This window comes from Meleagris gallopavo, chromosome 24 (assembly GCF_000146605.3).
Source record: "Meleagris gallopavo isolate NT-WF06-2002-E0010 breed Aviagen turkey brand Nicholas breeding stock chromosome 24, Turkey_5.1, whole genome shotgun sequence".
Lineage (NCBI taxonomy): Eukaryota > Metazoa > Chordata > Aves > Galliformes > Phasianidae > Meleagris > Meleagris gallopavo.
Genome location: NC_015034.2, coordinates 2227881 through 2239094, shown reverse-complemented (window position 1 = coordinate 2239094; position 11214 = coordinate 2227881). Strand labels below are relative to the sequence as shown.

General features: G+C 53.7%; 2 protein-coding genes across 2 annotated transcripts in view; one reads left to right on the top strand and one right to left on the bottom strand.

Annotated features, from left to right (window-relative positions):
* Positions 1-1172: 1172 nt before the first annotated feature.
* Positions 1173-3277, top strand: LOC100546430 (nodal homolog). The gene is made up of 3 exons (XM_010723165.2): positions 1173-1335; positions 1722-2440; positions 2528-3277. The coding sequence occupies exons 1-3, from the start codon at positions 1173-1175 to the stop codon at positions 2678-2680; spliced, it is 1035 nt and encodes a 344-aa protein (XP_010721467.1). The 3' UTR covers positions 2681-3277.
* A 3892-nt stretch (positions 3278-7169) lies between these two features.
* EIF4EBP1 (eukaryotic translation initiation factor 4E binding protein 1) overlaps positions 7170-11214 on the bottom strand; it is a 7932-nt gene continuing 3887 nt past the window's right edge. Inside the window, 4 exon segments of the mRNA XM_010723164.1 lie at positions 7170-7566; positions 8631-8801; positions 11161-11190; positions 11193-11214. Of these exon segments, the coding sequence (XP_010721466.1) occupies positions 7535-7566; positions 8631-8801; positions 11161-11190; positions 11193-11214 (255 nt within the window). The 3' untranslated portion in view covers positions 7170-7534.

Here is an 11214-nt window from a genome sequence, read left to right as displayed (position 1 = left end):
CGCCGCCATTGCTGTGGACGCTCTCGCGAGAGTTGGTCCCAAGCGCTGATCTCGCGAGATTCCCGGTTTCGTGGTTCCCAAGAGCTGCTCTCACGAGATTCCCGGCTTAAAAGGGCGATGCTCGAGGTGGGACCCACATCAAGAGGGCGGCGGCGCCCCCTACCGGCGGCCGGTGGGGAGAGAGGGAGGTGACGTCACCGCGTAGATGTGACGTCGTCATGCTCGGCAGTGACGTCACGCAGCCAGCCGGCCAGCGGGCGGGGCTTCAGATCCTGTAGGAGGTAGAGAAATGGGACGAAGAGCCAAAACGATCACAAAGCAACTGAGGTTGGAAGGGACATCGGGGGTGGCGTGGGACAACAACTCTGTTCAGAAAGGACACCTACAGCGGGCTGCCCTGCTGTAACTGTTGTAGTTACAGTTACAACTGATGAAAACAGCCCAGAAGCAGCTGAAAAAAGTAAATCACGTGTCGGAGATCATGAAGAAAGGAGCAGAGAAAGGCAGACCAGCCTGAGAGTCCCACATGGGTTCTGCGGGTTCTTCTGGACCCCTCTTCTCGTAAGGACAGTGAAAGTGGAAGAGTTCAGAGGAAAGCATCAATGGCTTCCACAGCACAACACCCCGTAACTGCATGGGGCTCCGCAGCCCCAGTAGAGATTATTTAGGGGAGGAAGGGATGTGTGTCTACAAAACTGTCTGTGGATGAATGGATGGGATCGATCATTCCCTGGGAGGAATCAATGGAAGATCTGTGAGCCCCCCCGGGCTCCTTCCAGCGCCGGTGCTGCATGCAGGGGATAAAGCTGAGCAGATGAACTGTGCCAAAGAACACTGACTGCTTAACACTGGCCTAAATCCGAGAGCAAAATACAAAGGAGAAATCTGTTGGTGTTGGTAAACGTGAAGAAGATGGCCAGGCAGGGGGTCTGCTCGGAAATGCATAAATAAATAAATACTACTAATAATAATTAACGAGTTTTTGAGCCCTGGGTACAAGAATAGGGCTGGGGGATCCCGGGAGGGACGGGAGAGGGACGGGAGCGCGGGGAGGGGTGGGAAGGAGGAGGGATGGGGGGTGGATAGGGACGGGAGAAAGAGGGGAGGGGGCTCTCGGGGCGGCGCTCGGGTCCTCGCTACAAATAGCGAGCGGTGCTCGTCCCGGTGCAGCCATGCCGACCCCACTGCGCCCCGCGCTGCTGCTGCTGCTCTGCGGCCCCGTCCTGCTGCGCTCTGCACCCCCCCGCTGTCCCCCGCTGATGCTGCAGCTGCTCCGCGCTCCCCCCGCACCGCTCCGCGCAGCCTCCGCCACCGCGCTCAGCATCGCCCCGCACGGTGAGTGAGACCGGGACCGGCGCTGTCCCTGCACGTCCCTCTACGCTGGGACGGCGTTGTGCCCACACACACCCCTGTCCCGGGACTGGCATCTCTCCCGATGCCGTATCCCTGAGCATCTCCTTCCCCGAGCTCCCCTACCGCGGGATCAGCGCTGTCCGTGAGCATCCCCCGTTCCTGAGCATCCCTATCCAGGGCCCGGCGATGGGGACAGCACAGTCCCCATGCCTCCCTGTCTCAGGACAGGCACTGACCCCGAGCATCCCCATCCTGAGCATCCCCATCCCAAACATCCCCGTCCCAAACATCCCCATCCCAAACTTCCCCATCCCTGAGTATCCCCATCCCAGCCCCGTGGGTGCTCACTGTCCCCACTTACCTTCCAGGCTCCCTGCAGAACGGCTCCCGCTGGGCACTCTCCTTTGACATGACATCCCTGTCTGGCAGCCAGGAGGTGAGCCTGGCTGAGCTGCGCATCCGTCCGCATGCTCTGTCCTTGTCCTTGTCCCACAACATCACCATGGACATCTACCACAGCCCGCGGCCGCCGTGCCGGGGCACCAAGGAGCTCTTCCTGGGCACCGTGGCTGGTGGTCCCTCATCCCATCAGGCCGGTTGGGCAGTGTTCAACATCACCAGCACCCTCAGGGCATGGCTGCACCAGGACACAGCTCCTGATCCCGCAGCCGCCCCGCTCACTGCCCCACCGGACCCCCAGGAGACAGCAGTGCCCCAGGAGCTGGCAGACAGCGTCCTGCTGCTCATCTTCTCCAAGGACAAAGCACCTGGAGAGCACAGCCTCCTCAGGGCAGTGGAGAGCTCCAAGCACGTCATGCGTGATGGTCCCAGGGATGTTGGCAACCGTCGGCACCGCCGCACCAGGAAGGAGAGGCAGAGGCTCAGGATGAACGATGCTCCTGCTGCCAGCCAGGGGGACGAGGCCAGGTCCCTGTGCAGGAGGGTGGACATGACGGTGGACTTTGAACAGACGGGCTGGGGCAGCTGGATCGTCTACCCCAAAAAGTACAACGCCTACCGCTGCGAGGGGCTGTGCCCGTCACCTGTGGACGAGAGCTTCAAGCCCACCAATCACGCATACATGCAGGTAAGAGGATCTTGCTGCCCCGTGCTTCCACCTTCCCTGTGCCCCACGGGGATGGGAGCTGATGCTGTGTCCCCGTGTGTCCCGCAGAGCCTGCTGCAGCTCTACAAGCCCAGCCAGGTGCCGTGCCCTGCCTGCTCGCCCGTCAGGATGAGCCCCCTCTCCATGCTGTACTACGAGAAGGGTGAGATCGTCGTCCGCCACCACGAGGATATGGTCATCGAGGAGTGCGGCTGCAACTGAGGGAGCTCAGCCCCCACTGCGCCGAGCCCACAGCTCCTCTGCATCCCACACGCCTGCAGGTCTGGCTGTGCTGGGACAGGAGCAGGGATGCAGCAGGGAACGTCCCCTGCAGAGGCAGTGCTGCAGGGCGCAGACAGACCCAGGTGATGCGTGGGGAGGTCACTGGGCGCTGCTCTGCTGGAGAAGTCTGAGCTCCCTGAGCTCTCTCCTGGTTAATGCTGTGCGGGGCTCTGTGTGTTGCATACCATGAACACCTCCTGGTGCTGGAGGATCTCCGAGGGACACCTGCAGCACTGATATCCATCCACGCTCAGCATCCAAAGAACTGAGATTTGCAGCGTTCCTCAAGGCTTTGGGCATTTTCTTTGATGTTTTCTACTGTACTTTGAATAAAATTCTATCAGATTTGTATTAAAAGTTTCCAGGTGAGCTGGGTGCTCCTGGAAGCAGCATATCCGAGCCCCCCTGCCCTCCTGCCTGTCCCAGGTCCCCACCCCTTGCTGTTCCCATCTGCACTGGGCTCACACTTTCCCAGCCCCTCGCTGGATCGGGTGGTAGAGAAAGAGCTATGTTTGTACAATCCCTCAATAAATTATGTATTTAAGCAATACTTGCTCAATCTGTGCCTCTTCCCACCTTCTCACCCCTCCTCTCTTCGCTGCTGGGTGGTCTCTGGGATGCACCCCCCGAGCTCTGGTGCGAGCAGCTGGGCAGCAAATGGGTGTCCCGACCTCCCACGAGCAATGCACAATCGCAGCCCCCCAGTGCTCTGCCACGAGGCACAGCCTCAGGCAGTGGGGGGGGGGTCTGGGGGCTCCCTGTGTGCAGCACACGAAGGGTTTTGTAGAACAAAGGAACCCCCCCAAACGATGCCATGGGAATAAATATCGCCCCGCCTGCTCCAGGAACGGGAAAACGAGGATGATGAAGGAGGTGTCCTCACCCTGATCGCAGATTGCGGGTTGCTCAACAGCAAGCCGGGAAGCACCTGCAGCCTTTGAAGGGAAAAGGACGGCTGAGTGGATTTTCCATTTATTTACCCCTCGGAGATAAGGGCAGGGCTGCGCTCTCTCACTGCGGTAACCTCGAGCGGGGAGGGAAGGTGGGGGGGAATGGGGCTGAACCGCTGCCCCGTCGGACCCCCTGCCCCGATTCCACATCTCCAATCCACATCCCGGCGGCGGGGAAACAAAGCTCGTCTGTGTCCCCTCTCCGTCATTAGAGGGTCATTTGCGGGAGCTGTTAAGCGCTGGGAGAGGGCGGCCGTGCTGCTAACCCCCGGCGGGGGGCACACACCCGCGGTCTGGGCTCCGCGCTCTGCCTGCGATGGGCCCCACATTATTTCACCCTTCCTTTGCATTTTAGGAATGGGCTCTTAGGTACTATTGCACCGAGAGGGAACAGAGCATCTCCCTCCCTTGCCTGCCAGCTCCCTGCCCTCTGCCCCTCGCAGCCCCTCGTGGCCCCCAGACCCTCTCCAGGAGCCGTATCTCCGACATCTCAGCCCCTCCATCACTTCTGTCTGAGGGCAGCCTCGGGTTCAAAAGTTATCGTGGGCAGACGGCCCCGTGAGAGCAGGGGGGGAAAACACAGACTGGGATTGTGGCTGCTGGGGACATCAAAGCTGCGCCGTGACAGGTACCAGCGCTGGGGATGGGGATGGATCTGCGAGCTGCTCTGCCCAATACACATCAACTGCAGGACAGACTCAGGACAGTCAAATTGTAGGGGCAGCAGCAGACTTTGGTGCTGCTTGCTGTGGGGTCCTGCTCTCCAGGGAGCACGGCCACGCTGTGCTTATGGGGCACAACACCAACTCTAACCTCAGACCCAACCCTAACCCAGTGTCAACCCTTCAGCAGCCCGTCAGGGGCAATGCATGGCAGGGATGGGTGGAGGGGATGCAGGAGCCCAATGGCTCCAATCCCACCGCAGCCCTCCCGTGGGCACAGCTCTCTGTGGCACCATCTCCTGCCCCAAGTTTTGTACCCAGGTGCTGCTCTCTGCTCTGTGGAGCCCAAGGGTGCACGCACCCCAGGAGGCGATGATAAGCACAGTTTATTTTGGATGTATGGGGAAAGAAGGAGTGAGAACAAACAGATGGAAGGGCTTATCAAAGGCACAGGGCAATATTTGCTCAGTGGGTTGATTAAGGCACTGTTCAGGTCGGGCAGGCAGCACCAATCCCATGACTGGAACGTGGAGCGGGACGGAGGCTCTCCGCTGCAGACAAAAGGGGCAGGGAGGGAAAATGCAGTGACAAAAGCAACACTTGTCCCCTTATACCACCCTGGAGCATCCCAGCTGTGCCATGCAGCCACCCACAGCCACTTCACCTCCCACTGTGCACACAGCAGTGCCGACACCACCGCCTGTCCCCGCTCCTGGTGCAGAGCAGTGGGTGAGGAGCAAACGCTGACCCAGAAGGGGCCTTCATGGGAGCACCAAGCTGCTCTCTGCTCGGCTCGGAGCCCCAGGCACGAAGGAGATTAACCCAAAAAGCCTGGCTGAAGGATGTGGCACTGCAAAGGGGTGCCGGGGATGCACAGTTCCACACCACCTTCCACAGCTGTGTGGTGCAGCACTGAGGGCACTGATGTGCCCATGGCCCCAGGGCCCAGTTCTGCTCATCCTGCAGGAATCCCAACCTGCACAGACCCCGATTCACACCTGGCCAGGTGCTCCTCCCTCTGCCCCACATCGCTGGGGTGGGCAGCAGGGGCTTTGATGCTCCCCCAGATCTACATATGCACGCAGACACCGATGCATAGCTATCTCAGGCATGGACAAAATACTTAGCACCTAAATGCGTGCTGCTGCATACTGTGACCCCCTGAGCATGGGGGAAGGTAACAGGGTTTAGAGGAATTACTTGCAATAGCTGTCACTTGTTCAAAAAAAACCCCTCAGAGCTGCTTTTGTACTGATACAGAAACCCACCACGTTGCACGGCCACACCAGCAGGCAGCACTCAAAGGAACGAGCAAGTGGCAGGGCTCTGCCCATCTCTGTACCTTACAGATAACTAAGTACATCTGTTTACCTCAAGATAGGGACTTTTTTTCTTCCTACCACGCCTGATCTCAAAGGTTATGCAACTACTTTAACTGTAAAGTCGTGCTTGTGATGAATGACAAACGTTTTGGTTAGGGCACAGCAGGACAGCAAGCTCCAGCACCAAATGCACGCACCTCACTGCTGCAAGCTTCATCTCATGAGCCTGTCCCAGCTCTTTGGTCTACCCCAAAGCAACCAGATCAGACAAATTAACACCACGGGGCTGAGGTCTCCTCTAAATCAACATCTGGACCAGAAAGCACAGCTGGAACTGCCCTGGTTCTGCAGAAAGCAGGTTAACTCCAAGCACACGTGAACCCACAACTGCTGCACAGCGCTGTCAGCAATTCAGCAGTGCCATTTCTCTGGATGTATGAATTTAGCTGGAAAGAAGAGTCAGGCCCAGCTGCAGGTCACAGCACACAGCAAGAGCAGCTGCTCGAAAAAAAACCCCAGCAATTGGTGCTGAGCTGCAAGACTGATAGTGACACTGAAGGCAGCGAGATTGAATGCGTTCCCATTAAGGCTTCAAAAAACACTTAATCTTATCTTAAGAAATGCAAGTTTTATCTGCATCAATTGCTTTGACTGTTTCTTTTGTTACTTGTTATTAAAGGCTTGCATATCATAATGCCACCATTGAGCTCAATTAGCAGATATTTAAGTATTATCGTCCAAGACTGATTTAAAGAGACACTCATTGTCTTTTAGGAAGTCCCAAGTTCAGGCCATGTCCTAATACGCTTTCTTTTCCTTTGAAACACCTCCTCAGGCATTAGCACCATCTCTAAAGCAACGAAACAGCAGCATGTTAGAGACTACTGCATAATTCACATTCGTTAAACTGCACGGAGACCAGAAATGTAAATGCATTTTTTTTGGAGAGCTGAAGTTTCATCCCTCAAAAAATCAAGCAAACTTACTTCCAGCCTCCCAGTTAAACTCACAAGTCTTAATTCCTTCCCATTACATGCTAAGAAGAAGAGGAATGTGTAAAGACACGAGTTTCAGCATGAATCATAAAGAAACCCTAGGAAACATGACAGTTTCCTCACATGCTGGAGAAGATGGGCAGTTTTGGAAGGGCAGGAGCTGCAGCACAGAGCAGTCAGGGCACTCTGTGCACTGCTCAGCTGCAGGTGGCTCCTACTGAACTCGGTGAGACACTTCACCTATGGCCTGATTGAGCCTTGCCCTCTGGAGAGGATGAGTAGGAGAAAAACTCAGGGACATCTGCACCATGACCTGGCAAAAGAATGATCTGAAAGCACACGATGGAGAGTTTTTGATCACTGTTTCTGGAAGCACACTCAGAGCACACATTTCCTGCAGTCATCAGGTGTTGATCCTAAGGCTGTCTGCAAAACCACCCCCATTCTGCAACAGGCTGCTAGTTTCCATAACCTGGAATGAATACAGGCCAGAAACAATATTTATTGCATACCAGGAGAGTCAAAATGATTTATTTCTCCCTTATATTGCATTTCTGTAACTTTTACAGTATTAAAATGATTAACAAAAGCATAAAACTGGAAACAAAAACAATCATTGAGACTGTCTCCCCTGGCACCCCACGGCCCATCATCAGCAGGGACTGCACTGTGTATTCACACCCACACAGAGAGGCTGAGATTCAGTCCTTGTAACAGGATATACTCTGTTCTCAGAAGGGAATAAACTGCCTTTCCCAAGAAACAGGAAGGCACTCAAGGCATGGGCTGCTGTAAGCCTGGCTGGTGGGAATCCTCAAACAAGGTCCTGGTTCTTCATTGGAGAAGCATTCTCAGGGCACGTGCTTTAGATGTCCATGTCAAACTGCTCTTCTTCACCTGTTGAGACAGAGCAAACATACGAGAGTCCTAAAAGCTTCAAATTAAACAGCAAATATTGTACTCAAACAACGTTCAGCTGTACCTAAGAAAAGTATTTGTTTGGACTTCAGCTCTGCATTCAGGAAGCAAGTCTGGCACCAAGAACAGCCTGTGCAAGCAGAATACAGGCCCTCTGCTCAGAGTGAAGCACAGGCAGACGGCCAGGAGGAGAAGAAATGCCCTTTGTGTAATTCCTACACCTGGATTTCACTGCTACAGACTTCTGTTGCCAGTGACAGAAGAGAGTACATTTTACCTTAGTTACCTGTATAGCTGTCACCTGTCATGCAGTCTGATAGGATGCCAACACGAATAGCAGTACTCTATTTCTGACAAACAGAACTTCTCTGGATTAAAAAAAAAAAAAGGCACAGCCAAGCAGGCACACAGCATGCAGCCAGTGCTTCAGTTTGCCAGAGTCCAGTGAGCCACTAAAGGTCACAAGTGTGCAAAAAAGCCATTAAGCAATACTGACCCTGCAAAGATTTCGCTTAGAGTAAGCAGGGAAGCCAGCTAATGAGTCTTCAGACCTTTATTTTAGGGATAGGACTATCAATCACAGGTTCAGGTTCCTTCAAGAAGCAATCTCAAGAACAGCAGTTGCTCTTTTTGCTCAAGTAACTTTAGATGTGTTCATGTGCACACCGTGGTCAATGTCCTCTATTCTACCGTGGACCAACTTCTACCCTGCAATCTCAAGCACAACTGCAAGCTTCTGCAGAAAGCAGCCAAAAACTCCCAAACAATTCCTACTCTGAATTGTAATTTGATTAAAAAAAATGCGAGCAGCTGAGATGTGGCAGAGGATAAACATGGGCAAAAACAGCTGCACCCGTTCTCTCACCACAGGACAGATCCCAAATGCTTAATTAATGAGGAAAGTAGTAACATCACAAATTACAGTGAAATGATTAAGAACTTATCAGTGTTGTCCGTGGTTTACAGGGATCTCCTGGCTCCATGTATGTAAGCTTCTGTATTTCTAGGAAACTTTGCACACTCACTTGTCCTTGTGTACCCACCTACATTCGCTTTCTCATCGTAGTTCTGGACATGGTTGTTCTCAATCTTTAACTCCTCCACAATTGGGCTGGTAACACCTGGAATGTCCGGAAGGTCAGAAGGTGGTGTTTTGGCAACCGGAGAATTACGGCACTCCATCAGGAATTTACGATCATAAATTATCCTGGTTCCTGGAAAGAGAAAAAACAACACGGTCAGATTTTAGCATTTTGATGTACGAAAGACATCTGTGTCATCTCCCAAGCACCAGCTAATGCTGCAAAGAGGAAACACAGGGCTCCAAAACTCCCACCAACGCTGCATGTTAGGTGGAAGGGTCCAGAGCACAGGAAAACCCACAGAAAACAGAGTGAATGTTTAACCAGAGGAAGTCCTGCCCCCCCTGCCTGAGCAATGCACCTCCAGCAAGGCACAGAGGGAGCTGCAGAGCTGGGACTCTGTGCTGTTTTCTAGGAATAACAGCAGAACGAACAGCACATTCCTAGTAAAGGAACTGGTGCTGGAAAAAGCTCAAAACCACACACAGAAAACGGATTCCACCAAACAGTCCACAGCCCTAATTCAGGAATTACTGACAAACATCTTTTTTCCCCTAGAAGGAATGCTGCAAACCGCCTTGCTGCTTCCCTCCCAGCACAAGGGAAAAGCAACTTCTTGAGTACTGCCTGAAAAGCTTTAGCTACAAGTACACAAATGCAGGAAAACAAACTCCAATAACATCTGCCCAGCAACATTAAACTCACTTTGTTTTGAAGCACTGTTAAAAAAAAACCAAAACAACAGTATATTACGTTTCAAGGACGCCCTGCTAATGAGTTCCCAAAACAATGGAAACTACTCTCCAATAAAATATTTTGAGTTTGAGCCATTCTGCTTGATCAAGGAGGGGAATGAATCCAATTCAGAACCGCAGCGTGGCAGCTGGCCTGGATTCGATAAGGACAACTGTCAGCCTGAGCACTAAGTGTTAAATTACAGGGAGGTTGCGAGAGCAAGGACAGCAGTTCCTAGAACTGCAGCTCATGTACCAAGTATCAGGAGCACAGTCCATAACGGGCAGACACAGCTCTCTCTCCCATGCATTCATCTGCTGGTTCACGTGCCCAGCGCTCCTGAAAGCTGACACCCACAGCAAGCAGAGCAGCGGCTGTCAGAGGGGCTCAAGCTTCCAAACGGGGCTTGGATGCACACAGCAGCTCTGCTGCAGCTTGCATGTTGTTCAGGCACACGTGGGCTCGGGGAAAGACAAAGTGTGCCCTCAGCAAAGGGAGTGGTGCCAAGGCAAGCATGAAGGGAATACCAAAGAACAGCTTATGCTGAGAGGTCACACGTCACCTCTTACACGCTCCTCGTTCCCTTGCACTTGTTTTTAACTTCTGCTGCCCACAGTCAGGAAAACCAGCTTTTTCCTGTGCTATCAGGGACTCTCCTCACCCCACCAAATCTTTGCTGAGCCGTAGATCACTCTGGGGCTGGCACTGAGCCCTCCTTGCACCCCTCAGCTGAGCGCTGCCTGCAGGCAGAGGGGGCTTCAGAGATCCCTGTGCTCAGTTATTTCGAGCCGAGGTTTGGCACGGCAACGATTTGCTTCTTCCTTCTGACTTCAGCAACTTTGCAGTAAGTCTCAGGCTTCTCTCAGCAGACATTTGCTGGTGCTCTCCAGGCTCGAGCTGGCTCACAGCACCTTTAATGTTTCAACACAGGCAGTTTGGTGTGAAAGGAACTGAAAACCATTCTCAGAACTGCTCTCCTTTGGGACCAGGGCACAAAAGCACTGCGCTGTCACAGGAGAGCCAAGGGCTTTGCCAGGCGTGCACACCCTCATAGCAAACAGCTCCGTGCTTTCCTTCCACATTCTGGACATTCATTAACTCTGCAGCACAGAAAAACAAGCGATAACCCTGGAGGCTTCGTTGTGCAGCACTGCAGCCTTATTATCCACCTCATTCAGCTACTCGGAGCACGCCTCAGAAGCATTCTGTTTCTCCTCTCTTCCATGACATGATTACTGTGAGTGCTATTTAAGTGCCTTCAGCTATTTGCTGCTTTCATCGGAGGGAGGACGTGGCAGAAATAACACAAACCCTTCAGTTTCCCAACCCCAAACACGCCTGCACCAGCAGCACCGACTTCCCTTTTCTCTCTACGTTTTACCCTAGGGAACATTTTATGCTGTAAAGAAAACGCACGTCCGAACGGCTCACAAAACACAATGCTCTGCCTCTGTTCGGTTTGTTCTCCTGGCACAGCTTCAAGAACGGTTTCATCATCCACGCTCCTCACATCAAACCTTTTTCAGCAGCGGGACTGATTTTATAAGAGGTGAAAAAAAGAGAAAAACACAAATCCGAGCCCTGGGAGCTGGAGGGCCGCCCCAAGAAGCCCCGCACGGCCCCGCTGGGCCACGAGGAGCCCCGCTAAGGAGAAACCCCCCAAAAAACCCCAACCCACGGCTCCACCGCACAGCACCCCCCCCACGCCGGACCCCTCCGCTCGAGTCCAGGTCCACAGCCGGGCCCAAGCGCTCACCGCCCGGCGTGGTCCCGAAGACGGTGCCCCCGGAGTGGTGCTGTAATCGCCGGG

Excerpts from the sequence above, each read along its gene's own strand:
- LOC100546430 (XM_010723165.2), top strand. The coding sequence starts at position 1,173 with ATGCCGACCCCACTGCGCCCCGCGCTGCTGCTGCTGCTCTGCGGCCCC. Across the intron at positions 1,336-1,721 it reads GCTCAGCATCGCCCCGCACG|GCTCCCTGCAGAACGGCTCC; the intron begins GTGAGTGAGACC and ends CTTACCTTCCAG. Across the intron at positions 2,441-2,527 it reads CCAATCACGCATACATGCAG|AGCCTGCTGCAGCTCTACAA; the intron begins GTAAGAGGATCT and ends TGTGTCCCGCAG.